Source organism: Hyperolius riggenbachi, chromosome 10 (assembly GCF_040937935.1).
Source record: "Hyperolius riggenbachi isolate aHypRig1 chromosome 10, aHypRig1.pri, whole genome shotgun sequence".
Lineage (NCBI taxonomy): Eukaryota > Metazoa > Chordata > Amphibia > Anura > Hyperoliidae > Hyperolius > Hyperolius riggenbachi.
In genome coordinates this window covers 130,086,665-130,114,591 of record NC_090655.1, presented here as the reverse complement: position 1 = coordinate 130,114,591, position 27,927 = coordinate 130,086,665, and the positions used below count along the sequence as shown (strand labels likewise).

The 27,927-nt window shown below is 42.7% G+C and overlaps 1 protein-coding gene across 1 annotated transcript in view; it reads left to right on the top strand.

The window, feature by feature from the left end:
- The window catches only part of ZSWIM8 (zinc finger SWIM-type containing 8), a 105,358-nt gene extending 77,906 nt beyond the window's left edge, over nt 1-27,452 (top strand). The window contains exons 17-23 of the mRNA XM_068258030.1: nt 2,323-2,546; nt 2,638-3,111; nt 3,856-4,024; nt 7,359-7,532; nt 11,310-11,429; nt 20,227-20,405; nt 26,402-27,452. Of these exons, the coding sequence (XP_068114131.1) occupies nt 2,323-2,546; nt 2,638-3,111; nt 3,856-4,024; nt 7,359-7,532; nt 11,310-11,429; nt 20,227-20,405; nt 26,402-26,605 (1,544 nt within the window). The 3' untranslated portion in view covers nt 26,606-27,452. The remainder of the gene's footprint in view (nt 1-2,322; nt 2,547-2,637; nt 3,112-3,855; nt 4,025-7,358; nt 7,533-11,309; nt 11,430-20,226; nt 20,406-26,401) is intronic.
- Nucleotides 27,453-27,927: the final 475 nt, after the last annotated feature.

Genomic DNA, 27,927 nt, shown 5'->3' with positions numbered 1-27,927 from the left:
AAGGTTGAAAATGTGCTTTTCAACCTTTTACCCTTTCCGCTACTTTTTAAAAGTGTTTTCATTATGAAGGGAAACATGACATTTGGCGTATTTGCTTTGAGTTTGCCTTTATGTTCTGGATGGGAGTTATAAGTGGCAGACTTATGTATGCCAGAAGACAGTGTTTATTTATTTATTGTATTTATAAAGCGCCAACATATTACGCAGCGCTGGACATTAGTTTAGGTTACAGGCAATATTTAGGGGTGACATACAGCAAAATGACAATACCTGAATACAAGAAAGACCAGATCAACGCAGCACAGTATGAGTACAAGGTAATGCTTAGTCAGTCACTGGAGGGGAGCATGGAGATTAGGCAAGTTAGGCTCACTCAGATGCATAGCTTGGGTTCACAGTAATGGAGGCGCATGATCAGGTAGGACACAAAAGGAGGAGGACCCTGCCCAAAGGCTTACAATCTAGAGGGAGAGGTAAGGACACGAAAGGTAGGGGACCAGAGTTCAGCTGTGGGTTTAGAGTACTTGTGAGGGGTAGTAGGCCAGAGTGAAAAGGTGAGTTTTGAGGGCCTTCTTGAAGATGTTGAAGGAGGGGGCTGCCCTAATGGGTGGAGGTAGGGAGTTCCATAGTGTTGGAGCAGCTCTTGAGAAGTCCTGGAGGCGTGCATGTGACTGGGTGATGCAGGGGGCGGTTAGGTGAAGTTCATTGGAAGAGCGGAGTGGGCGGCTAGGTGTGTACCTCTGAGTAAGATCGGAAATGTAGGTTGGACAGGTTTTGTGGACAGATTTGTAGGTCAGACACAGTATCTTGAATCTGATTCTGGACTAGATAGGAAGCCAGTGGAGGGATTCAAGGAGGGGAACCGCCGTGGTGGAGTGATGGGAGCAGTGGATAATTCTGGCTGCCGCATTCATGATGGACTGCAATGGGGCTGTTCGGGTCACAGGGAGACCAGACAGAAGGGCATTGCAGTAGTCAAGGCAGGAAATTATGAAGGCATGGATGAGGAGTTTGGTGGTGGCAGAGGTCAGGAAAGGGCAAATCTTACAGATGTTACGAAGGTGGAAGTTGCAGGACTTTGTGAGGTTTTGGATGTGGGGAGTGAAGGAGAGTGCGGAGTCCAGGGTGACACCCAGACAGCGGGCTTGAGAAGTAGGGCGAATGGTAGTGTGATTAACAGTGACATGCACATCTGGGACGTTCATGGATGACCGGGGTGGGAAGATCATAAATTCCGTTTTGTCTAGATTTAGTTTCAGGAACCTAGCGGACATTCAGGATGAGATGGCTGATAGACAGGAGGGGAGGCCTTGTCCATGGTAGTGTTGGATATGTCAGGGGTGTGGAGGTAGATCTGGGTGTCATCTGCATACAGATGATAGTTAAAACCCATGGAGGAGATAACCTTGCCAATGGAGGATGTGTATAGGGTGAACAGTAGGGGGCCAAGGACCGAGCCTTGGGGGACTCCCACCGACGAGGACTCATTGAAGGCGGTCGTGAAGGAACGGTTGGAGAGGTAGGATGAAAGCCAGGTCAGGGCGAGATCGTGAATACCCATGGACTGGTGGGACTGGAGAAGTAGGGGATGATCTACTGTGTAAAAAGCTTCTGAAAGGTTGAGGAGGAGGAGAATGGAGTATTTACCTTCAGCTTTAGCTAAGGCAAAGTCATTGACCACTTTGAGAGCAGTTTCGATTGAGTGGGCAGGCCAAATTCCAGATTGCAGTGGGTCTAGCAGTGAGTTGGCATTGAGGTACTGGGTCAGGCGTTTGTGAACCAGACGCTCAAGGAGTTTTGAGGCAAAGGGGAGGAGGGAGGTAGGGCGGTAGTTGGAGAGTAGCGAGGGGTCGAGGGAGGGTATCTTGAGCAGGGGTAGTACAGTGGCCTGCTTGACGTCTGAGGGGAAGGTGACTGTGGATAGGGAGATGTTGAACAGGGTAGTGAGGACTGGGGCCAATTCCGTGAAGTGAGGCTGGAGTAAATCAGAAGGGATGGGGTCAAGGGGGGAAGTAGGGGTATGGGAAGTCTGCAGTAGGTTGTTGACTTCCTCGGTGGTAGTAGGAGTGAAGGATGTGAGGGGAGGATAGGGTGGAGGAGGAGCTGGTTGGGATGGGATGGGAGGTGAAGATTGGAGATTGGATATTTCCTGACGGATGGAGACAGTATGTTGAGAACAGCTTATGTCTCTGTGAATTTTTTTTTTTTGGTCTAATGAGAGTATGGGAAGTTATGGTGTTCTAGTGGTAAAATGTTTGGTATCTCTCTCTTTCATCATAGTTGATGCGTTCAATAAAGTAACTAGCTGATTTTGGAATTTAGGGCAAGCTATGGAGATTGGTAGTGCAGCACTGAACATCCTTGTGGAGTGCTGGGATGGACACCTAACTCCTCCTGAGGTGGCTTCCTTGGCAGACAGAGCTTCTCGAGCTAGAGATTCCAACATGGTGCGAGCTGCAGCTGAACTGGCTCTGAGCTGTCTCCCTCATGCTCATGCTCTCAACCCCAATGAGATCCAGCGAGCCCTGGTACAGTGTAAGGAACAGGTGTGTATGGGAACTGTCAGTGTCTGACAATGTGGTAGTAACTGTAGCATTATTTTATTTGTGTAATAAATGATTTCCATCTTCCATTCAGGACAACCTCATGTTGGAGAAGGCCTGCATGGCTGTGGAGGATGCTGCTAAGGGTGGTGGTGTTTACCCAGAGGTCTTGTTTGAAGTGGCTCACCAGTGGTACTGGCTATATGAGCAGATTGCAGGTGGGACTCCAGTGCCCAGGGAAGGTGCTACTGGCTGCAGTGCAGGAGCGGCACGTTCTGTTGCAGAAGCTGTGCGTGGACTTACAGACAACAGGATTATACCGGAAACCTCCACTGTGACTGTGGCAGCAGCAGTGACTGCAGCAACTGTGGTTCCAGTAATTTCAGTCGGGTCAACCATATACCCTCCACATACAGCAATGGCTCATGCTCACACCCAAGGACTACACCCTTATTCAACTATACAAACACACTTACCAACAGTCTGTAATCCACAGTATATTGGAATCCCTCGGCAGCAGATCCCACAACCGACTGTCTTCCCAGTTCCTGGGACATTGTACACACAGGTAATCTGATCCTGGTCACTAACTGCCTGGTGTTTCTCAGATTTTATATCTCTGGTATATAGTTCACCGTTTAAAGCCATCATTTATTATCTCCATCATTGAGTAACAGACATTCTTACCATGGTATCTGTTCACTGTTTTTTACCGTATTATATATGTTCTGATAGCAGAACTGAAAAGGCTTGGTGTTTCTTTAACAGTTTCACAGCATCAGAACTTTGTTTTTCTTACCAAAGCATCATTTTTAGCTGCATTTTTAGCTAAGCTCCACCCATCAAAGAAAACTGACCAGACTTTTTTCCCCTGATGCTGTGCAAAGCATGATGGGATTTCCTATGTTGTTGTTCACATTGCCTAGCAACTGGGAGGGGTGATCAGCACACAGGACAGTTGGAACTGTGTCTCCTTCTCCCTGTCGGCTCCTTTCAACCAAAAAGATGGCTGCCGTCTTAAAAGAACAAACAAATGTTTGATTTCATAACAGGGTGGGTAAAAGATTATATTACCTATCTATTTTAATTAACATAACTAATGTAACTTAATGACAATATGTTTGTTTAGGCTGAAGTTCCTCTTTAAACTCCATGAAATATTCTCCTGTATAGCCAGCAAAAGGGGAAACGTCTTCAGTACGCTTCCAGACATCCAATAAACATGAGTGGACCACATATGTATATTGTATATGAATAAAGCTATCACCATTTGACTTTTCTGAAAACTTGCAATTTATTTTTCTTTCCACAGGGTGTGCACCCAGCTTTCATTGGAGCCCAATATCCTTACACAGTTACAACTCCTTCCATAGCAGCCACAGCCGTCTCCTTCCCAGGAGCTCCAGTTCCTGCAATGACTCAGATCGCTGTTCACCCTTACCACACAGAGGCAGGCCTGTCACTGTCTTCTAATGTAGCAAGTGAGTGCATAGAAAGTACTTACGGTACACTGATTTTGTGTGTTATGGTACCCATACACGGTACAATAAAACCGTTCGAATTTCCTGTTTTTTTATTTTTTTTTTAAAACGAACGATTATCCCGTTCTTTCTATAAAAATCCAATCAGACATGTTGGAAAAATCTTTATATTTGATCTGAAGGAATAATCAAACTAAATTAATAAAAAAATGAAAAATTGTACCATGTATGGGCACCTTTAGTCTTCACTTCTATTATTATATTCACTATTTCTCTCTCCACTGAGCCTGTATGTTTTGCACTAACTGTGTGTACTGCTTGCAAGGAAGAGAAGTACATATTCTAGTTCTGTTTGCCACTAGGTGTTGCTGTGTTTCCTTTGCAGAATTGACCAAAAAAGGATGTGTTGCTGTGGCAACAGCAGGTCTGATCCACTTTAGATACCAATGCTGAAGCAATTCTTTCTAACTGCAGGAGCATTTAGGCCGAGTCCCAGATACCTTTCCATGACAGGTTAAATCCCTGTTTAATTTTAGAAAAATGTTTACCATGTAAAATGCACTGTAAAGTGAGATAGTCAAAATGAGCGTTTGTGCTTTGCCCTAGGAATTAAAAACTCTATATTAACATTGTCTGCTTACCTGACTTACAGCAGACAGCAACTTTTTTAACTAGTGAGACTAAGGCTAGCTTTCTGCGTAAGGTAGCCCTGTCTGTCTTGATTATAGGAATGGAGCAAATAAAGTCACCCGACCATAAGCAATGCCAGTTTGGCTAATGTAAATGCTTTTGCAGTGGCGTAGCTAGAAACATGGCAACATTTTCTATGAGGCCATCATATCTAGGCACCATCCTTTCTTCATAAGTGAGACCTTCCATTCCTTTAAACAATGCCACCTGCCCCGACCCTACGGATAGGAGTCCAATTTATCTTTGAATGCAATGTACACTGTGTATAGTGTGTGTGGGCACTGAGACAAAGTCCGAGGGTGGAGCAGCAAAGTAAAGTAATAGTGAACACATCAAGTACCATATGGGCCCCCTCTTCTCCAGGGCTGCTTTGGCTATTACTACGCTCCTATGCTTTTGGGTGAACTATTGCCCATGTGACATTGGCCTTTGGTTAGTGATGCCTGTAATTATAGAAACTTCTCTTGAGCAGGACATACAAATCGCCCCTGACTCAGTGAACAAAAGAAAATTGTCCAGTCAAAGCTTCTGGTTGCTTGGTAATTAGAGTACCACCTGCCAGCACGTTAATCAATAGCAGCTTTCTAAAGCTGGCCATACATCTGTAGATTTGGTGGCTGATCGACCCATCCGATTCAATAATTATTATGGAATCAGATGAAAATTAGTGCTGCAACCAATTTTGCGACAAAACTGGCCGCATGTATCGGACATCATAGAAAATCCTGGGCCGACGTGCTAATCGATCGGGGTGAGTGACGGTAACGGCGTGTAATAGTCGCAGATCCCCGGGCGTGTCCTACCAAATGTAGATGTGCCCTGCATTAATACCTAACCTGTTCTGGTGTCCACCACTGTGTCCGCAACCCTCTTCCAGAATCGCACCCCACGTGGTTGCCGGCACATTGCATGCAGGGTGCGTGTGTGATGTCATTTGGGGGGGCACAGCCGGGGGGGGGTGACAAGGTGGCATCACAAGGCCATTTCACAAAAGATTTCATGCTGAAATTGATCGGGAATCGGCCTGCAGTTTATAGCGGCCAACATTTTTTTCTCCAATCAAATTCGATCAGAGAGAGATCTATCTATTGGTTGATTGGGTGCCAAAATTGCTAGATGTATGGGTACCTTAATGTCTTTCCTTTTTCTGTTTACCTGGAGATTTATGTGTTGAAAGAATTTGTTTCTTCTACACAAACCATCAGCTGCTTATTTTACAAATTAATGAAAATGAAGGAATTGACATGTATTGTTAAGTCTGATATATAATCTAGAATGAAGGCAGTTTCTAGGAGGTGCTCTTCAAGGCTATATTTTGATGGCTCAAAACTCTGGCCAATGACCAGCTTTGTTTCCAGCAGCGAGCCAAAATAAAGAAAGCTTCTGATTTGCCACTTTTGGTTATATAAACATGCTAATTGCAGAACTGTTCTGTAAAGCAAACCTTACTAAATGAATTGAAAGGATTGCTGGAAAAACAGTACAGGTGGTGTTACCTTTATAGTTTGCTGAAGAAGTGTTTTAAGATTTTCTAAATGTGTTTAAAATTGACAGGCATATAGAGGCTGTCATATTTATTTCCTTTTAAACAGTACCACTCTGCCTCTGTATATCTGCATGTTGCAGATCGGTTTATGTAATTGAGTAAAACAAATAATGTTTGAAAAGACAAGTATTCATTTTTCTACAAAGATATTGTAAAGTGCCCTGGACACATGTTAACTCTAGAAAAGATCATAAATACCGTAATTAGATTGATTCTTTGATACCCCAGGAAACCCAGTGTAGCCAGTTTACAAAAAAACAAAAGGTGCAACTGCAGCTCCATTGGGTATTTAGAAGGTCCAGAAAAGCTTCTGACCATTCTGGTAGTTATAAAAGAGAACTAAATAGATTGATTGTTTGTTTGTTTGTTTTTCAGCAGGAACACAGCAAGTTTCCTGTACAGGGCTATCTAGCTGATAAAGTAGGATGTAATCAACCTGTTTCTGTCATGTACAGAGCTGCCCAAATGCTGGTAGATTTCTGAAGTATGGCAAAATCACTACCACAATATATTTGCATTACCCAAACTGTTTGAAGCAAAATACAACAAAATGACACTTTTCACAGGAAAGCTGATTTCTTGGTTCAAAACATTACTGTGGGTGGTGTAGTGGATAGCACTCTTGCTCTTGATCCCCGGATCAAATTTCTGCCAGGGCACTTTCTGCTCTCCCCATGTCGTCGTGAGTTTCTTCCATGTACTCTGGTTTCCTCCCACATCCCAAAACATACAGATAAGTTCATTGGCTTCCCCCTAAAATTGGCCCTAGACTAGCATGGATAAATTACTATGGTAGGGATTAGATTGTGAGCTCCTCTGAATGATAGTGACAAGACCGTATACTCTGTACAGCACTGTGGAAGATGTCAGAATTAAATATTAATAATAAAAAATGACTGCTCACTTCTGGAACTGAGTGTAATTTCTACTTGAAATACATTTTGGTGCTTAGCTGCATAAATACAAGTATTAGCAGTCACTTATCCTTTAAATGCTATAGACTGTTATGTCTGACTGGTAAAATTGGTTAGGGGTCTGGCTGTCTCTGAAACACCAGAAATGCACGGACAGTTTCACACATTCTTCTTCTGATTTCAGTAGGGAGCGTTCACACAGGAACTGCCTTCCCTGCGATTCCAGCATCTACTATAACTACACTGACTACCCAGCCTGCGCCAATGGTCACTGGAGGCTTCCCTACAGAGGATGATCAGCACAGCCAGCCGGTCAGTCCACAAGGTTTACACTACCTCCACTCAGCCTATCGTGTTGGTAAGTAACTGCAGACATTATTATAACCACAAGTGTGTCAGGTACATGCTGCTCTCACCCGTTATCAAGTGCCTGCATTCCCTAGTAAAATTGATATGAACTCAGCTTTTGTGCAGTTCTTTTATGAATATTTATGCTCTATACATTTAGATGACATAGTAATTCTCACTCCAGCTGTTTTTGGAGGAACATCAAAATTAAGAGCAAGAAAACATGTACTGTTAATTCTGCTGTGGACCCCAGTAAAAGGTGCAGAAAGGGGAGAAAACTCTCTCTCTCTCTCTCTCTCTCTCTCTCTCTCTCTCTCTTTTTTCCCCGACCCTAGAGTTACAATAAAGTATGGCAGGAAGTCATGTCAGTGTTTTCACTCGGAATTCCTGCATATTTTGTAAAAGCCTAATTATTAGTGGTGTACTAGAAACATTTAGAAAAACCTCAAAACTCCTCTGCCAAGCTTTGTATTGCCTGCTGATTTATTTTAGATGCTAGTCACCCCTCAGGTCTAGTTCACAGTGCTCAGTTGCATTGCAGAATAATTGTGCATGTCAGTTCACTGCCCATACAATTCTGTGGGCCTGTTCACAGTACTGTATTGTAACAAATCGCGTTATTCTAACTCGCAGCATGCAGGCTATGTATTGAAGTCTATGTCCAGTCTCCATTGTAGTTCACACACAGTGTAACACGTGTTATGCCACGCTCCACTGTGAATCCAGCCTTTGTCGTCTTTTTTTCCAAGTTAAATAAGTCAATTTTGTCCATCCTTTCTTCATAAGTGAGACCTTCCATTCCTTTGATTAATTTTTTCTAAGGTAAGTTAGATTAACTCTTCCCAGCTTAATGTAGACAGATGTTTCTCACAACAGCAAGCAACTACAGTTGGGCAGTAGCCCCTTAACACGTACTAGCAACTAATATATACAATTGTGCCTGGTCCCAGTCTCCTTTGATTAATTTAGCTGATATATTGTGTGTTATACATGATGTGATATTTTTTGGGGAGTTCCCGTTTCCACAAGGTCATTACATTGTATACGTGTTTTTCCAGATGCTAATTTTTGCGTTATTGTATGCAAAAATATGCAGCAAGCTGTCCGATATATATATATATATATATATATATATATATATATATATATATATATATATATATATATATATATATATATATATATATATATATATATATATCTTTTTTCCCCAGAATGGATTACTAAAACTAGATTCAATGGAAACTGTTCTATTTTGCTATACAAACTCGCACTCAGTAGGCCCTTACAGTTTATTGGAATATTTTTACTATGTTCATATTTGGCTGGTGCAAGATTTATGGGCCATTTGAATATTTCATCATAATTAAGATAGAGATTTTTCTAAATGTTTGTTGCACACCATTGATAATTATGCATATATCCCATGTGAATCCCATTCCCCGTTGTCGCATGGGTTTTTTTCAGATGCTCGTATCCGAAAACAAAATGGTAAGTTGATTGGTTCCCTCCAAATTGGCTATAGATTATTGCAGGGTCGTTACACTGTGACAAATGGTTATGAATATGTTTCTATATTTACCGAAGCCATAACAGCCAGACAACATGCGCTAGTAGAGGTTAGCAGTGAGCTTCATATTGCTGTCACAGCAGGTTTACCTTAAAGGGACACTTAAGTCAAACAAAAAAAATGAGTTTTACTCACCTGGGGCTTCCAATAGCCCCCTGCAGCTGTCCGATGCCCTCGCCGTCTCCCTCCGATCGTCCTGGCCCCGCCGGCAGCCACTTCCTGTTTCGGTGACAGGAGCTGACAGGCTGGGGACACGAGTGATTCTTCGCGTTCCTGGCCACAATAGCGCCATCTATGCTGCTATAGCATATATCATATACCATATAGCAGCATAGAGGGTGCTAATGTGTCTGGGAACGCGAAGAATCACTCGCGTCCCCAGCCTGTCAGCTCCTGTCACCGAAACAGGAAGTGGCTGCCGGCGGGGCCAGGAGGATCGGAGGGAGACTGCGAGGTCACCGGACAGCTGCAGGGGGCTATTGGAAGCCCCAGGTGAGTAAAACTCATTTTTTTTGTTTGGCTTAAGTGTCCCTTTAAAGGTAAGAACTCCAAATAAGCACTATTTAAACTAGCAACATTAAAATATAGATAATAAAGATATGGAAGGAATGAGCAGGCAGGTTTTAGCGAATTAGCAGTTGAATCATTATTGATGTATGTACTGTAACTGTATCTCTTGGGGTGCCGAGCCAGATGTTATAAGAGCGAATAACAAGAAACCGGTTCTTTTCAGTGACTCACTGAGGCCATGTGGTTGTTTAATAGGATGATTGTTCTCTTTGAAGTAACAGATTGCCCCATTCATCACTCTTACTAATTTAGTGTGCAAGATCTCAACGTCAGCACCAGCTGATTGCCACTAAACTGATTCTTTCCATAGATGCACAAACTAAATATTAGCGTTGTGTGTGCAGCATAAACCGATACAGCCACATCCAGCATTACAACTGTGATCTGCCTGCTCATATGCTTGACCTGTTCCCATTTATGGATGGATCAACACCCATGCACTCTCCATAGATCTTACATGCAGAAGTATGCGGGAAGACTGCTGCCTGATGCTCTCATGTACACTCTGGCACCATCAGATGACATGTGGCATCTCCTCAAGAGCAGTAATGGGGTGCCCTAGGCTAGTGACTCGTTACTTTATGGAACTCTGCACTCAAGTTTACTTTACCGGCCAGGAGAATTACTTATGTCAGTTACTAGACTGCCAGTGATGTAAGTTTCAGAAGTCACACAGATATGATAGCCTCTTTAACATGGAGATCTTAATGCAGTTCAACCCGTGCTAAGTCCTGCCCACAGAGGTATGGGTATCGGAGCTCCAATACCTCCCCAGGTGTTGGACTGCATGATGATTGGCTCCCTTTTAGAGAGGCTGCATGACTGACCCAAGTGTGAAAAGGAAGTTTTACCTTACCCAATTATAGGATGCCTGCTGTTATTTGTCCAGCCTGGTATTCATGTTGCCTGGCTATGCAGCCCTAAGTTATTCTAGACCTTGTAGTCCATCCACCAAATGTGCATCTTTGCTAAAGAGTTACAGTGGCACTATTCATTGCACCCCATTCAGGCATCAGCCCACCTGTGTGAAGAGAGCAGCCAAGATCATTGGTTTCACACCGATGCATGACGCACGTGCCACCCACTTTTCACTATATCCAGAGTCAGCGTCACATGGGGCCAAAAAACTATTTTACTATACCCGAATGTTTATTGTGTGTGTTAATGTTTACCAGGCGTGGCTCCCATAGACTTATAATGGTGATTGTCTGGGACCTGGAGTGGGTAGTTAAAGGACAACTGAAGCAAGAGGTATATGGAGGCTGCCATGTTTTTTTTTTTTTTAAAGCAACACCAGTTACCTGGTTATTCTGCTGATCCTCTGCCTCTAATACTTTTAGCCATAGACCCTGAACAAGCATATACAAATCAGGTGTTTCTGACATTATTGTCAGATCTGACAAGATTAGCTGCATGCTTGCTTCTGGTGTGATTCAGATACTACTGCAGCCAAATAGATCAACAGGACTGTGAGGCAACTGGTATTGTTTTAAAGGAAATAAATATGGCAGCCTCCATATACCTCTTGCTACAGTTGTCCTTTAACAATAGTGGAGTTTATTTTAACAAAATGATACTGTAATAATCATGTTTCGGCTGTTTTATATCTTGGCTTGGTACTTGACATACACGGTGTTGCTTCCTCAGGCATGCTGGCATTGGAGATGCTGGGTCGCAGAGCTCACAATGATCACCCCAATAACTTCTCTCGCAGTCCTCCTTACACAGAAGATGTGAAGTGGCTGCTAAGTTTGGCTTCTAAGTTGGGTAAGGCTGTGTTATGATGATTTATAACTGTGTAGGACCTGATGAAAGCTAAGCTGTTTTATTCTCCACAGATAAAATGCTTTATCCTGCTCTGAATGCAATAGATGCCAAATGTCTCCGATTGCAGAAGCCACTTTGCGGTAATGAGACCAAGTTTATGCATCCTCTGCTAACTGACCTTTTCAGAGGAGGCCTGTGGCTGATCCTGCGCGCTCCTCTTGTTGCAATGAAATTATATTGTACTTGCTCTATAACTCTTCAATTCATTAATGAGTTATTTAGACAAAGAAGCTCTTACAGGGTCATTCTATCAACTAGCAAAGGATAAGCGTGAACTTTTTCCTCAACCAATCGGATTGTGCCTTTCGATTTCTAGCAATGTTATACTGTATACAACAGCTGAAATCTGGTTGTATTGATCCTTACCTGCACTGTTCTCTAGTTGTAGAATACCCCACCCTTAGTGCTTCTTCTTTTACTTTTATTTTTAAGCAGGTTTAGGCCCACGCTTGTTATGTTTGTTATACAGGCAAAAGTGACACTAAAGGATTTTTAGTTGAATCATAATTCTTAGGAAATGAATTCACCAAGAGCAATATTTATGCTGTCTACCTCTCGTATCACATTAGTGTATTATCTGTGACAGTCTATTTAGTGCTGTAGCTGGAAATAACATTATGCTGCCGAAGCAAAACGGCAGAATGGAGGTTTATATTTGTGGATTTCATTTCCTTGAGGCTGGCTTCATATTTGACGATGGTATAAAGAGGCTGTCTGTGTTAGAGTGCTCTTTACTGTGCTAAAGCTAAACAAGTCTCCAGGCAAACGGCCAAGTATATGTTTGGGAACTGACGTACCATGTGCTAGTTCTCAGCTCTACATCCAATGTAGTCATTTAGAGGCAGAGGTCATAAGCTGGGGTGTGTAATGTCCTCCACAATGCAGAAAACCAGCCTCTTCTATGTCCGTAACAAAATGATCCAGCATCAGATTTACTATGCTTAAAACTATCACAGCTCTTGTTTACCTGCCAATGATGTCATTCTGTTCAGTCATCCCATCCTAGCATCCTGGCCTGACAGTACAACCTAACCGTGAAAATCTATTTTCTCCACTTAGTTAAAGCGGAATATAACCCTGCATTTCAACTTTGCTCTAAAACATTATTTACAGCATATTATATGCAACCAGCATTTTTTTTTTTACTAGACCAGCATTGGAAGGGTTACACACAGAGCTTTAAAGTTCGTGGAGAGACATGCTGCCAGCAGCCGAAGTTTAGATAGATACATTTAAGTGAACACAATGTAACAAGTAAGGAATGTGGCTCACTCTCTCTGACTGCAGGAGCTGGAGGACAGCCAAAGAGTGTGTAACATTCACCACTTGTTACATTTCTGTTTACTTAAATGTATCTATCTAAACTTCCGCTGCAGGTAGCATGTCTCTCCATGGAACTTTAAAGCTTTGTGTGTAACCCTTCCAATGCTTGTCTAGTAAAAAAAAAATGCTGGTTGCATATAATATGCTGTAAATAATGTTTTAGAGCAAAGTTGAAATGCAGGGTTATATTCCGCTTTAAGCTGCACAGCTTGGCCACAACACAGCCTTAGCCTGCTGACTAGTTTGTGAAGAAAACTCGCCGCACCAATGAGGCCATCACTCTGTTGTCCCTTCTGTTAGAGTGACAGCACCTTGGAATTTTGTACAGCTGTACTGGCTCTTCCTTTCCTTGGTGCTTTTTATAGTCAAGCCTGGGACGTTTCCATAGAGTGCCAGATCTGAAGGCTAGGTTCAGAATAGGGATAAAAACGGAACATTCTCCAAAGCAGAGACAAGCAGATAAATGTTTGTCGATGAATTCTATGTTATCCGTAGGATCCATTTAAACATATTCATGTCCAAGGTATACATTGTCTCCATCATGGTAGCAAACTGCATAGTCCCATTTTGTATGACTCTGGACACCGCATACGCTGTGTTTGCTGTCTGACACTATGAAAGTCCATAGAGAAAGAATACATCAGTTCTCACTAATGCTTTGAATGAGATTTGGACCTGACAAAAATATCAAAAATCCTCTCAATCAGTTCTTCTTAGAGTTATCAGAAGAAACCAGGGCTGTGGAGTCTGAGTCGTGGAGTCGGGCAATTTTGGGTGCCTGGAGTCGGAGTCAGGAAAAAATGCACCGACTCCGACTCCTAATGAATTTGTAACTGTAATTAAAATAGAAAATATGATAAAATGTTCTATTTCTCAGATAATAGTCATTAAACATAATGTATATATACAGTATATATACAGTAATAGCTGTGCTTAGTCCACAAAAATGAAATAAACCAATCAAAATTAGTTACTTGTGCTGCTTCAATAAAGCAGTCACCATATTTTTAAGGTCAGATATACATATCTGATTGTGACTGTATATATGATGTGTACACAGGAATCTCTTATATATACTAAATAACATCTATGCTGTAAGAATAAAGCCTGATGTGTAGCTGTGTCACTAATAGAGATGGTCAACGAGATGGAAATAATTCTGCATTGATGCTGATTTATGCAAATGTATGCACTCCCTTTGCTGATGAAATCAAATAATGTGATATGTTATTAAAATTTGGTTTGGTGACTACAAATTAAAGGGTAACTGAGACGGATGAAAAGTAAAGTTTTATACATACCTGGGGCTTCCTCCAGCCCCCTTCAGGCTAATCAGTCCCTCGCTGTCCTCCACCACCTGGATCTTCTGCTATGAGTCCTGGTAATTCAGCCAGTCAGCGCTGTCCGGCCGCATGCCGCTCCCACAGCCAGGAACATTCTGCACCTGCGCAATAGTGCTGCACAGGTGTAGTATTCTCCTGGCGGCGGAGTGTGTGCATGCGCACTACGCCTGACTGGCTCAAGTACCTGGACTCATAGCAGAAGATCTAGGTGGTGGAGGAGGACAACGAGGGACTGATTATCCTGAAGGTGGCTGGAGGAAGCCCCAGGTATGTATAAAACTTTAATTTCATCTGTCTCAGGTTTACTTTGTTACACAGTAGTACTATACTCTACATATGCACTCCCCACAGAGCTGCAGGGAATCCACTGAGAATGCTGTGCACATTGAACACAGAGGTGTTGTCTGTTTACAATCTCCTCATTCCCCTGCAGAGTACCTGCACATCATTCTTACATGTACCCACACTTACATTGCCTAGGGCCTGATAGATGTTCTTTGTTCCGGTTTGTACCTTTTACAAGTACTCTTACCAAGGACTAGTTTTAGTCTAAAGGGAATAAATATAGTAGTCTACATATCCTTCTCACTTCAGTTGTCTTGTAAAATTCCTAAGCGTTGGCAGTTAAGAGACGAATTTCATGTTACATACTTTTAATCAACAAAATTGTAATATGCAAATTAGAGGAGTCGGAGTCGGTGGAATCCTAAACTGAGGAGTCGGAGTCGGGGGATTTTTGGACCGACTCCACAGCCCTGGAAGAAACATTCCACTTATTGGAAAAGCAGACATGCAAACAGGTCCTATGCAAAGCAAAATCTTTTCACATCAGTACAATTATAATGGATCCATTTGTCCTGTTCAGATGAGCGGAACGCAAAAATGTTCAGTACGTAGTATTTGCAGGTACAGATTGTCGACGGAGTGGATGCCTACGGAATCGATGGAAGCCAATGAGAATGGACAGCATCCATTCTCACTAGGTTGGTCGCTGCCTGCATTTTACCGATTTACTAACCTGTCTTCTGTGGATTTGGTTCCACTTCCCCTGCTGGCACTGACACTCAGTCCACTGCAGGGGAGAAGTGGTGGTATACAGATTGAAGCTCCGGCAGAAGTATGGGGCATTCCATTGGATTGCTAAAGACCAATGGGAATCCTCTCTTCCCCAGTCTCTGAGTCGCTGTGAATTCACATCAGTGGAGGGAGTATTACCATTGCTCTCATCCAATGGGGAGACCCATATGCTTTTGCCAGAGCTCCCATCTGTATACCAGCGCTTCTCCCCTGCAGTGTACTGAACGGCGGCAGAACCAAATGTGACAGCGGCAGGTGAACCGGATGGGTGGTAATGTAATTTAACCAGATGTACAATGGTGAGTATGTGAATGAGGTGCAGATACTGCACCTGACCACAGCGTATACTGAGCTTATACCCCGTGAACGCTCCATTGTGCATCTTGTGCAATGTGAATCCAGCCTTACTCTTCATTATGAAAGTGCTCTCTACAAGAAATAAAAATGGATATACCCACTTTCCCTGGACATCCCCTGAAAGTAAGCCCTAGCAGGAATTTTGAGCATGCTCGTAATAACAACCCTAACCCGAAAGTAAGCCCTAGCAGCAGTAAAGGGAAAAAGTATGGCAGCTTTTGTTTCTACTAGAGCTGATGGTCGCCATGGCTTCATCATTTGGCCAATCCCTGCACTAGCTGCTACTCAGCAAGTGCAGTGATAGGCCCAATAACGGAATCATGGTCCCGCCTACGAGACCATCAGCTCCAGTAGAAATACACGTTGCTGTACTTCTTTCTCATAGGCAGTAGATTGGGGACACAGCAGCATGAACCTTGGGGAAAGATGATGCAGGGGGACATCATAGGCCACTAAATGTACAATGGGGACACAGGCACACAAGAGGTGGATCCAGCAGAGGATGAGGTGGCACAGTGGGGAAGTCAGGAGACACACAGCACAGGAACTTATAGAAATAAGACATCCCCTGAAAATAAGCCCTAGCACAACTTTTGATGCAAAAATTAATATAAGATACTGTCTTATTTTCAGGGGAAACACAGTATAACACATTTATCGATGAGTACAGCGGATCATACCAGGGCTGTGGAGTCGGTACAAAAATCTTCCGACTCCAACTCTGATTCCGACAACTCAGCTTCTGAAACCTCGACTCCGACTCCGGGTACCCAAAATTGCTCAGACTCCTCGACTCCGACTCCTTAGTCTAATACTTAACAGGGCTGTGGATTTTGTACAAAAATCATGGGACTCCGACTCCCGACTTCGGCTCCTCAGTTTCTGAAACCACGACTCTGGGTGCCCAAAATTGCCCCGATTCCGTCTCCTCGACTCCGACTCCACAGCCCTGGATCATACATCCAATCTGCTGAAGAATTGTATGAGGGTTTAGGCTCAAAAGTCTATGTAGCCAATCTTCTTTTTCTTTTATGTAGCTATCATTGTTTTACTGTTTAGGGGTGAGGAAGGGATTGTTGATTTTCTTAAATCCTAGAGTTGGTGTTATGATCATGTCTGCAGCATGTACTGCTGGCTGCAGTTTTACTGAAGACAAGCAGTTTTTGATGTCATTACATGCATTTGCTTGCATAGTTTGGTTTGCACTCAAACTAGTTGCTGATTACATCTGCAGTGGCTCTGCAGTTCTGGCCAGCTCAGGATTGAATAATTACCATTCACCTGTGTGGGAATCTGCATGTCTGCTCCCATTGGATGACCTCAGTATAAAGATCTGCTTCCTGCAGGGCTTCACGGGCTATCATAGCTTCAGCATAAGCCTGCCTTGCTGCTGCTCTGGCCCCAGACTGTGTTCGTAGTTCTAATGTTAATTCATGTGGACTGCACTGATCTCCTGCGTAGAGGAGTCAGTGAGTCCTTCTAGTTTTGCTCCTGTTTATCTGTATTTGTTACTTTGCTTGTCTTGCATCATATATTGGTTCATCGCCGATATATACGCATACTAGCACGTTTATTTTCCTTGTATTCGTGTTACGTTAATACATCAGTGTCGCTGATATATACGTACACGAACTGTTTATATCCTGTGTTCAGTCAGTCAGCTTTCAGCACGTTTTGGTAGGTTGCGCGTATCGTGATCACCCGTGCTTAGCTAGTTCAGTCCTGTTCCTGTTACCTTGCGTGGATTGCGCTCACTTCTGCGTAGAAGTAGCGAATCCTTCCTAGTCCTGCTCCAGTTCTTAGTTAGTGGTCCTTGCTTATGTCATATATCGGTTTATCGCCGATATATACATATGTCAGTTAGTCGTTTGTAGTTCATTGATAGCTGTAATCATAATACGCTAGGAAATCATAACTATTGTATATTTGTGTGTATTATGTCTGCCTTCTTTGACTCTATTTCCTGACTATTCTGCCCTGTCCTTGTGAGGCAAGCCACCGCTGCAATCGCATTGGCTGCCTCATTCCAGTCTGTCTTGTTATGGACGCTTGCTGTCACTTAAAGCGGAATATAACCCTGCATTTCATCTTTGCTCTGAAACATTATTTACAGCATATTATATGCAAAAAGCATTTTTTTTTTTACTAGACCAGCATTGGAAGGGTTAAACACAGAGGTTTAACCACTTGAGGACCTAGCCTTTACCCCCCCCCCCCCTTAAGGACCAGCGCTGCTTTTTCAGATCTGTGCTGGGTGGGCTCTACAGCCCCCAGCACAGATCTAATGACAGGCAGAGCGACCAGACCGCCCCCCTTTTTTCCCCACTAGGGGGATGATGTGCTGGGGGGTCTGATCGCTCCTGCATGCTGTGGGTGGCGGCGGGGGGCACCTCAAAGCCCCCTCCACCGCACGATTCCCCCTCTCCTCCCTCCCTTCCCTGAGAGATCGGAGGCTGCACAGGAACGGATCTGTCCTGTGCAGCCTCTAACAGGCTCCCCGCTGTCATGTGACAGCGATCCCCGGCCGCTGATTGGCCGGGGATCGCTGATCTACTACAACGCTGCTACTGTAGCAGCGTTGTAAAAATGTAAACAAAGCGGATTATTTCCGCTTGTGTTTACATTTAGCCTGCGAGCCGCGATCGGCGGCCCGCAGGCTAATCACGGAGCCCCCCGACGTGAAATGACAGGAAACAGTCGCTCGCGCGAGTGGCTGTTTCCTGATTAATTAGCCTGCAGCCGGCGACGCAGAGCTGCGTCGCTGGTCCTGCAGCTGCCACTTTGCCGACGCGCGGTATGAGTGCGCGGTCGGCAAGTGGTTAAAGTTTCGTGGAGAGATATGCAGAAGTTCAGATAGATGCATTCTATTTAGTTAAATGTATCTATTGATAAATGTTACACACTCTTTGGCTGTCCTCCAAGCTCCTTCTCAGTCAGAGAGAGTGAGTAATATTTAACACTTAGATACATTTATGTAAACAAAATGTATCTATGTCAGCTTCGGATGCGTCTGCAGAAATCTCCAGGAACTTCAAAGCTCTGTGTAACCCTTCCAATGCTGGTCTAGTAAAAAAAAAAAAATGCTGGTTGCATATAATATGCTGTAAATAATGTTTTAGAGCAAAGTTGAAATGCAGGGTTATATTCCACTTTAAGCAGTGACTAGTTAAGCAAGCGTTCATTCTGTTACCTGTCCTGATCTTCTGAGTTCTGGTTTATGCACTCAGCGCTACCTTGCGCTGAGCTACTATAGTGAAAGGATTGTTTGGAATTTACAACTGTAGAGAGCTGTGGGGGGGCCACTGAAAATGGCTTGGTGGGCCACATTTGGCCCTGGGGACGGACTTTGGACATGTCTGGCCTATGTGAAGCACAACTAAATGCATTTGTACTATTTGCCTATAAAAAGTACCTTATTCTTTCTACATGTAGTAAAGTCCTGACACACTACTTCTTGCATTTAGTATGGACATTGTGCACTTAATACCTTTCTATGGTGACTTATAGGCTGGTTTAGGTGTACATGTATTCATACTTTTTTTTTTTCTAAAAACAACTTTGTTAAAAAAAAAAAAAGTCAACAATATCAATTTTTTTTTCTTTAAACAGACAAAAAACAAAACCGAATACTCTACCCCAGGCATTTTATCTCATTGTGCCCCATTCAGGCTGGTATATACAGTATCAGAGCATGTAATAAGTTATAAGAATCAATCCTGTATCTCCAAGTATTCTTAGTGGCCAGGTCCATGGACCAGTGGGAAGCCCATCTTACTGTGCCACTTAACTGAATAGTGGCCCCTGAAAAGCATATTCGGCTTTCATGCCAGGGCTTCCCCATTGTTCCATTGTTCTAAATAACATGAATCCTTTCTATGGAAGGTAAATGGAGGGCAATTAAAGGCTGGTACACACCATGCAATTTTCACTTTAGATCCGATCTGATCAAGAAAATTATCACATCTGAGAAAAATATATACAACCTACTGATTGCCAGAAACCAATCCCAAGCTCAAAGTCGGTCACTTTACCGATTGGAAGCAAATTGAACATGCTGTAAAATATCGATTAAAATACTGACTTTTTCTCCATGTGTATGTCCTTCCGATTCATTTTCAATTGATATCCAATCAGGAAAATGATTGGAAATTGGAATTTGAAAAAAAAAAAAAACCACACACGTGTGTGCACTACCTTTCTTCTGTATCTAAAAGATGTCAGATCTGAATGTCAATTTGATCACTCGCTTGAATAGGATATGAAGTGAACGTTCCTTGGCGTGTACCAGGCTTAACTCTTTACTCTAGACACCCAAAGTTAGGGAAATAAGCCCCCTTTTGTTTGTTAATTCAGACATGGGTACATTGCAGTGGAGGTTGGGAAGATCTTCGCCCCTCCCCAGATAGTAAGAACCATGAAAGCTGTTCAGGTGGTGAAGCCCCGCACTCCACTGTGGGCATGGCTGTTGTGGCCTATAACTTTTTGAAAAATGTAAGTGAAAAAAGAATGTTTTGTAAAGTGTGAGAGCAAAAAGGTGTTTTTCTGCAGCTGCCACTGAGTAAGCTGCACGGTAAGGTCTCTGTGACACTTCTGTACATTTATGTATTTATATTCCTTTTGTGTTTGTTTTGTATTAGGTGTGAATTATGTGCATCAGTTCTGTGTGGGGGCAGCAAAAGGTGTGCTGAGTCCATTTGTCCTGCAAGAAATCATCATGGAAGCTCTCCAGCGATTGAACCCTGCCCACATCCATAATCACCTGCGTACCCCGGCCTTTCACCAGCTGGTACAGCGCTGTCAGCAGTCCTACATGCAGGTAATGTTACATTTGGCCATCCTGTGCCTTCCTCTAGCCTTGTAATGTTGAACCAGTTGAGTTTATGCCACGTCATATTGGCATGGCATTATGGCTATTCTGTAGTGGTTAATGGCACATTATTTTTAATGCATTTTTTACAACTACCGGTATTGGTAAGTTGAAACGCCTAGCCATGTTATTGGTGCTAAGATGTTAATTTGCTCATGGCTTTCACCCAAAGTGAAGATGATCAGATGAGAATGGTTGAGATTAAGAGGACCTGCAGCGACTCATAGCAGAATATACATAAAATATTTAGGGTATGCAGTTCTACATTAATTATCCTGGTTTCAGCATCACAAATGATTCTTCTTATATCTATATATTGCTGTATACTGGTAGAGATAGACAGCATTAAGCATCAGGAAGGAAATTACATCTGGAAGGGGGGTAGGTTAGGATTGGGTTGTGGCAAGGGCATTATGTTAAAGCGGATCCGAGATGAAAAAGTAACTATAACAAATAACTTGTCTATATATCTTATCTCAAGTTTAGATAGTTTACACAGCAAATCTAGCTGCAAACAGCTTTAAAAGTTTATGATTATTTTTTGCTGTGATACAATGAGGGCAGCCATGTTCTGTTTGTCACATTGTCACAGGCCTGAGGGCTGGAGATGCTATCAGCTTGCCTGTGTGTAAATTCAGTCCCCTCTCATCCTCCCTCCTCCTCTCTGCCTCTGAAATCAATGGCTAGTAACCTCCTCCTCCTGCCCAACTGAGCTCCCATAAGCCCCTGCTACCTGGGATTGTCAAGGCTCTCTGAAAAGCTGTGGGCAAAGCTTGTTTAGTTTATAGAGAATTAGAGTATTAAAACAAAACAAAAACATTATTTGGCTTGAGGAATGCCCTATAAACTATATGAAAGGAACACAATTATGCAATGAGTAAAGGTTTATCTTGGATCCACTTTAAGCAGTAAGTTTAGGGTTAGGTGTCAGTTTATTCATGAGAAAAAAAGACAGCTTTGGCAATGCTGAAACGGTAGAATATCAATAAGTCCATTTTACTGACTCTTCAAATTGGCTTTAGTTGTGCCAACAATGTAGGATTCCATATGTCATTGCAGGTCAGTAGAGCTTACTGAAAAGGTTTGAAAGAAAGTTTACTGGTGTTCTCTCATATTAAGAGATAGTGATAGTATGTCACTTGTGAGCATGTTTCTTTCTCTTGTGCATAAGCTCTTACTGTAACTTTTCATATGGATGAATTGTACAAATTTCAGGATGCCTCCTAAAATAACTGTTTAAAAGTATACTAGGCCTGGCCCTGCACAGGCACATCTGATTGGAATTTAGCCAAAGACAAGATAACTGCCCATGTATGTTATGGTTACTCTGACCAGAGCACAAATGACTGACATGTCTTTAAGTGAGCCGATATTGGTTTACCTTCCTCTCTGTAACGTAAATGACTATTTCTGAAATAACCCAGGGCTACCATAAGGCTATATTGTAGTTGGGTTAGGGAAGCCCTAATGATTATCTTGAAAAGGGGAAGGGGGGCAAAGGCAGAGCCAGAAGCGTACTTTTTATGGTCCTGAAAATCCAGATAGATAGCACTGACGTGAACTCCCCCAGGTCAGTAATACTCTGAGCTGCCTCCTAAATGCAGCAAACAAGACCATAAGCTTTCCTTGAGATTAAATGTTCCTGCTGGTAATTCTAGTTTTCTGGGAACCTTCAGGAAATATTTAGAGCAACAACAGAAAAGCAATTATGTCGAGCATTTCGTGGAATTAGAACTGGTAGTAAATCTACATACTGTACAGCCTTACTACTCCCTCTAGTGCTGCCTACTGGTCACCTGAGGAATGAGAAGTAAAAAAAACTGTCTGATATACTAATACTCTGTATGGGGGTGAGGGGATTTTTCTTAGTGGTGGAGTCTACAGTTGGAGTAACCAGGGGATCAGCAGATCCTCGCTAATTACGGCAGCCAGTGCTGCTGAAATGAGTAGACATAGTGTTCTCCACAGACTCTTTTAGCCGGATGCTCCTCCCGGCTAGTTTTGCTGAGCACCCGGCTGTCATCAGTAAGCAGAGTTGTGCATTCTCTCATCTCACCCCACCCGACTACTTTTTCATGCCACCGCTTGAAAACAAATTCTGGGGAGAACACTGAGACTGAATAGTATGTAGTCCCAACACAGGGCTAAGGGTACGTACAGACATACGATAACGATCGTTCGTTCTGAACGACGAACGATGTTAAAGGAGGTATCGGCCGATGATCGTTTGAAGAAAGGCTACTTTGAACATCGTTCGTGTACGAACGATCTTGGAACGAGCGTTGCGTGCGCAACATGATGTATAAACTGATTTCAAACACAAGTGTCAAAAAGAACCGTTTGAGCATGTGCAAAGCTTTGAGAACGAACGATCAACGACCGATCGTTGTACAGACATTACTTTTTGAACGATGGTCGTTGGAAAAGATCTGGCAGAATGGATCGTTCTTTACCAACGACATATCTCGTTGGTCGGTCGTTTTAATGATCGTTTGTGCACTTTTTACGAACGATCGTCGGGCAATGCCGTCGGTAACGATCGTTTCAAACGACTATAGTCGCATGTCTGTACGCACCCTAAGTCTGGTGGATATGATTGGTTTTCTCTTCAACTGTGGTGTGCCAGGCAATGCTGACCCTGGTAAATAGGAGATATGCACCTCCTAAAGACTACTGCCCCTCCTACAGACCATAATCTACCATGTATGTGGCAATTCTTCTACATTTCAGGGTGGTAAGGATAGGAAGAGAACATTACTGCCGTTAGATGGCAGGTGTTTAGCAGCACAATTTTAGCATTGGGTTTTGAGGCTCCCAGTCGGGACTGTAATACCCCCTTCCCTGATAATTGGCTTTAAATTTAGTTTGGTGGTTGACTGTTTCAGTAGTTCTCTATAAAAAATTGTGGGCTGATGATAATCCTGCATAGATATAAAGTTTTCTGTATTAGTGAGCTTGCTCACAGGCCTAATGTCCTGTAGCAGAGTACAGTGCCCTTACGTCTAATGTGTGCTTGGTCTCCTGGTATCCACCAATTAGCCACTATAAAGCCAGCCAGCAGTCACAACACATTCATTTCACAAGCTGCAACAAGAAGCAATTACTTTGCTAAGTATTTCAGGCTATGGAACACTGGCTCAGTACATGCCGTCCAGTCCTAGCATTATGTGGTGCCAGTTGGGCAGGGAAAATGCCTACTGAGCATACACTATATATTAATTTTGTTTAATGACATCTGTACATTGGTTTTTGTTTACCATAGTATGTGAGCTGCTTTGCAGGAACCTCTCCAGTTCCAATCAGGCATATGGCACTGCAGTAAAATGTATGCAGATGGTACAAGAAAAGATGTGATGACTAAACAACAAACATTTGCCTTTCACTGCATGTCCACATCTTAATTTCCTGGGAAAATGATCTGATAAATCTGTATGTAGTTTGCAGCCAGGAGCAACAATCCTGAACTTTACTATTTGGAAGTCCGAATTAATTCTGTACTTGAAATAGACAACCTTGTGCTCACAGACCGGGCATGTTAGTTTGCAGGAATGAGAATTGTAGAATGCAGCCGTCTCCTTTCCGAAAGCCTGTTCTTTTCATCTTTCAGGCACACTTGATATTGTGAGTTGGGGCAACAAATTGTTGTGGATGCTATCATCTAAAAAGGAATGTATATTCATGTTTTATGTGTTTATTTTTTTTACTTATGGTAAATTAAAAAAAATTCAAATACACTATGTAATATATACAATGGGTGGCAGGCACACTTTTGATAATTGGGAATGGTTAAAGGACAACTAAAGTGAGAAGTATATGGAGGTTGCTATATTTATTTCCTTTTAAACCATACCAGTTGCCTGGCAGCCCTGCTGATCTATTTGGCTGCAGTAGTGTCTGAATCACAACAGAAACAAGCATGCAGCTATTTTGTCAGCTATGACAATAATGTCATAATCACCCGATCTGCTGCATGTTTGTTCAGGGGCTATGGCTAAAAGTATTAGAGGCAGAGGATCAGCAGGCCAGTCCGGCAACTTGTATTGCTTAAAAGGAAATAAGTTTGGCAGCCTCCATATCCCTCTCACGTCATTTGTTCTTTAAGAACCAGCACCTTTACGTACTTGCTTGATTCAGCTTTATTGCTGCAGAGGAGAAATACTGTGCAGGCATCCTGAGTATGGATGTAAATAATTTTGAGTTGATGCAACATTATACAAATATTGTATGCAAATTAATGCAGTTTGAAAATGAGCCAATCAAATCTTGCTGAGGTAAAATTTGATTGGTCCATTTTCAAGCTGCATACATTTGAATATACAATTTTCATAACCCTGAATCGATTCAAAATTATTTGCATCACCTTAATCATCCCTAATTCTGAGCACAAGCCTGCGAAGAGAAAATCACCATGCTATGGCTTCAAGTCACTGCAACACATTCAGTAAACAAGAAGAAGAAAGAGAAAGGGAAAAAAAAAGGTTGGTAAAATACCGTACCGATGGTAAAATACGCTGTATAGGACTTTTTCGCCGAATTCACTAAGATTTTCATACATACGGTAATAGTTTGGTAATTATCGAAAAACAGCATGAGGATTCACTAAGGATTGCACCTCATGGGGCATTTCATTCGGTACCTGATGGATTATTGCAGTGCAGGGAAAATGGATGAAAGGTGATGCAGTCAGCATTTTTTTTTATTATTATTATACTGACTAGTAAAGTGCAAGTCCAAAGTGCATAAAATTAACATAAACTTTGTATCAGGAAATATATTAAAAAATATATTAACTACCTAAAGTCTGCCTAACGCCAATGGGCGTGACCAAGGCGGCAGCTCCAGGACCGCCTAACTGCAATTGGCGTAAAGTCCTGGGGCGGGGATTTGCAGGAGATCGCGCGCGCATCTCTGCACGAATGACGGAGCTCCACTCCGCCATCAGTCTCCCAGCAGCTATCGCCGATAGGAGACTGTTAGCTTTCTATTTACTGTGTACAGCGCTGTGATCCACGGCAGCGCTGTACTGGGGACAGCGATCCGCTATCATAGGCTTCAAGCCTATGACAGCCGATCGCTATGATTGGCTTGCCGGGGGACGGAGCGGGGGACGGGTAGGGAATAAAAAAATAGTATTATTTATTAGAAAAAAAATTAAAATAAACATGTCGGCAGGGTAAAGACCCCACCAACAGAGAGATCTGTTGGTGGGCAGAAAGGGTGTGTGTGTGTGTGTGGGGGGGGGGGGATAGAATCACTTGTGCGCTGAGTTGTATGGTGCTGCAGTGGCCTATTTAGCAAAAAATAGCCTGGTCACTAGGGGGGTTTAAGCCCAGGTTCCTCAAGAGGTTAGCTTTCTTACTTTCCTGAATAATTTAGTTTTCACCTCTTATCAGCTGTACCAAATGGCTGCTGGTTAGTTACCCGACAGCTCCAGGCTGGAGATAAACATTGAACATCTTACTTGGTTTTACCGAATGCTCTAATCTTTGTGAATTGACATTTATTGAGGTATTTGCCACACAAGTTGGTAATTTACCTCACTAGTAGGTAGTTTGTTTCCCATGCCATAACATCCAAAGTGAATTGACCTGTCATAAAATGTTCAGTAAAATCAGCTGTTTTCTGCTTAACCAAATGTGGTAATGCTTTGTGAATTGAAGCCTATGATTGGACAAAAAAAGGGGGGGGGGGGGGGTGTCTTGACGATTGCTGTTTCTTGCACAGTCAGACAGGAGGTTGGGAAATTATGTGGTATATGCATTGGCATATACCAGAGGGCTTCCTCTGTGACACTGAAATGAACTCACTCCTGAGCCGGTCCCTGTACAGACCTGGTTTGTTTGGATAGTGATGAGACACCATTTTTTTCCACAACTAGAAAATAGATGTGAAATTGTTTCCAGTGATTCTGTATGATTGTTTGTACTTTATCTTTTTTCTTTCAGTACATCCACCATCGTTTAATACACCTTACCCCAGCGGACTATGATGACTTTGTAAATGCCATCCGCAGTGCAAGGAGCGCATTCTGTCTTACCCCTTTGGGAGCCATGCAATTCAATGACATTCTGCAGAACATGAAGAGGGGCAAGCAAACAAAGGAGCTGTGGCAAAGGGTATCGCTAGAGATGGCCACCTACTCCCCTTGACCCCATGAGGAACATACAAAAGCAGTGATTCTTGTTTTTTTTCCCCCTGTGGTTATTAGGCCTGTACTGTGCGTAGTGTACCACACAGTTCCACCTCCAGGACTCTAGTGCTGTGCTAGTCATAAACTGATGCTTACTCAGCGCTAACAAATCACAAGAACCAGCTCCCCAAGACCTTCCGCTCTTACAGCAGTGAGGAAACTGGTATGGTTGCAGCTATACGAACTCTTTCTACAAGATTGGATTTTTTAATTATATAAATATATATATAAATATTATATATACTTTTTATTTTAGTTAATACAAATCACAGGTTTAATGTGTTATTCCTTATATTACCAGATGCTTGCTGACTTGTATGCCTCACCTCCTATGTTGGCTTTGGTGATAACTGGCTGGGTCTTTGTTCCGCAGTCTGCTTACGTCCCTTATGCTATATGAGGTTCATTTGCTGTGGGTGCACGCTTGTCTATTAGTCCTGTCATAGGCAAAATATTTATTTTGACTTGTTTGTTTTCCTTTTGCTTTTGTTTTGGCCCATATATTACATTGTTGGAGGTTTATTTTTGTTATCGTTACTCCTCAAGAAATACAGCAGAGGGGTTCATTTTTCTCCAGGTCAGTATTCACAGTAGAGGCTTATTTCACAGTCCCCAAGCATTGATGTGTGCTGTCACACACCAGTCATAAAAGGAATTAATTATTTTTACCAACAGGGTTTCAAGTCACATCCGGTGTTCAGCAAGCAGAGTATTTATTGTCCTTCTATTTTCATTTTCCTTTTAGATTAATGTTTTGCTGTCTTATTTTTGTTTCCTAATTAAAAGAGAAATCTTCTTTCCACAAATTTGTGTTGCATTGATTGTTATAACTATAAACATGCCCTGTCTTGTGGTAACAATATTGGACTACTGTGGCCTAATTATTTCGAATTCTATGTCCAGGAGAAGCAGCAGGCTAAAGCTGCTCTCCACACCTCTCTGGTAAATGTCAGAATCAGAATAGATTTTTGTAATGATCAGTGGCGTATCTGATCAGAACGTGCTCTATCAGAACAGTAGTCAGTACTTTATTCAGAGTGTGATCACACGTGTATTAGTGCACAGTAATACTAGGAGTACTCCTTTAGTGATAGCCCTTAGATGGCTGGGACTATCACTAACCAGAGAGTGGTCGTACGAGCAAAGTCGGTAACAGGTTGGTCAGCAGCGATACATAATCGTCAGACAAAATCATAGTAAGAAAACAGGCCGAGGTCAGTAACAGATCAGATGGGCGAAAGTACAGAATCAGCAGACAAGATCAGAGTGGAGGTCGGGCCG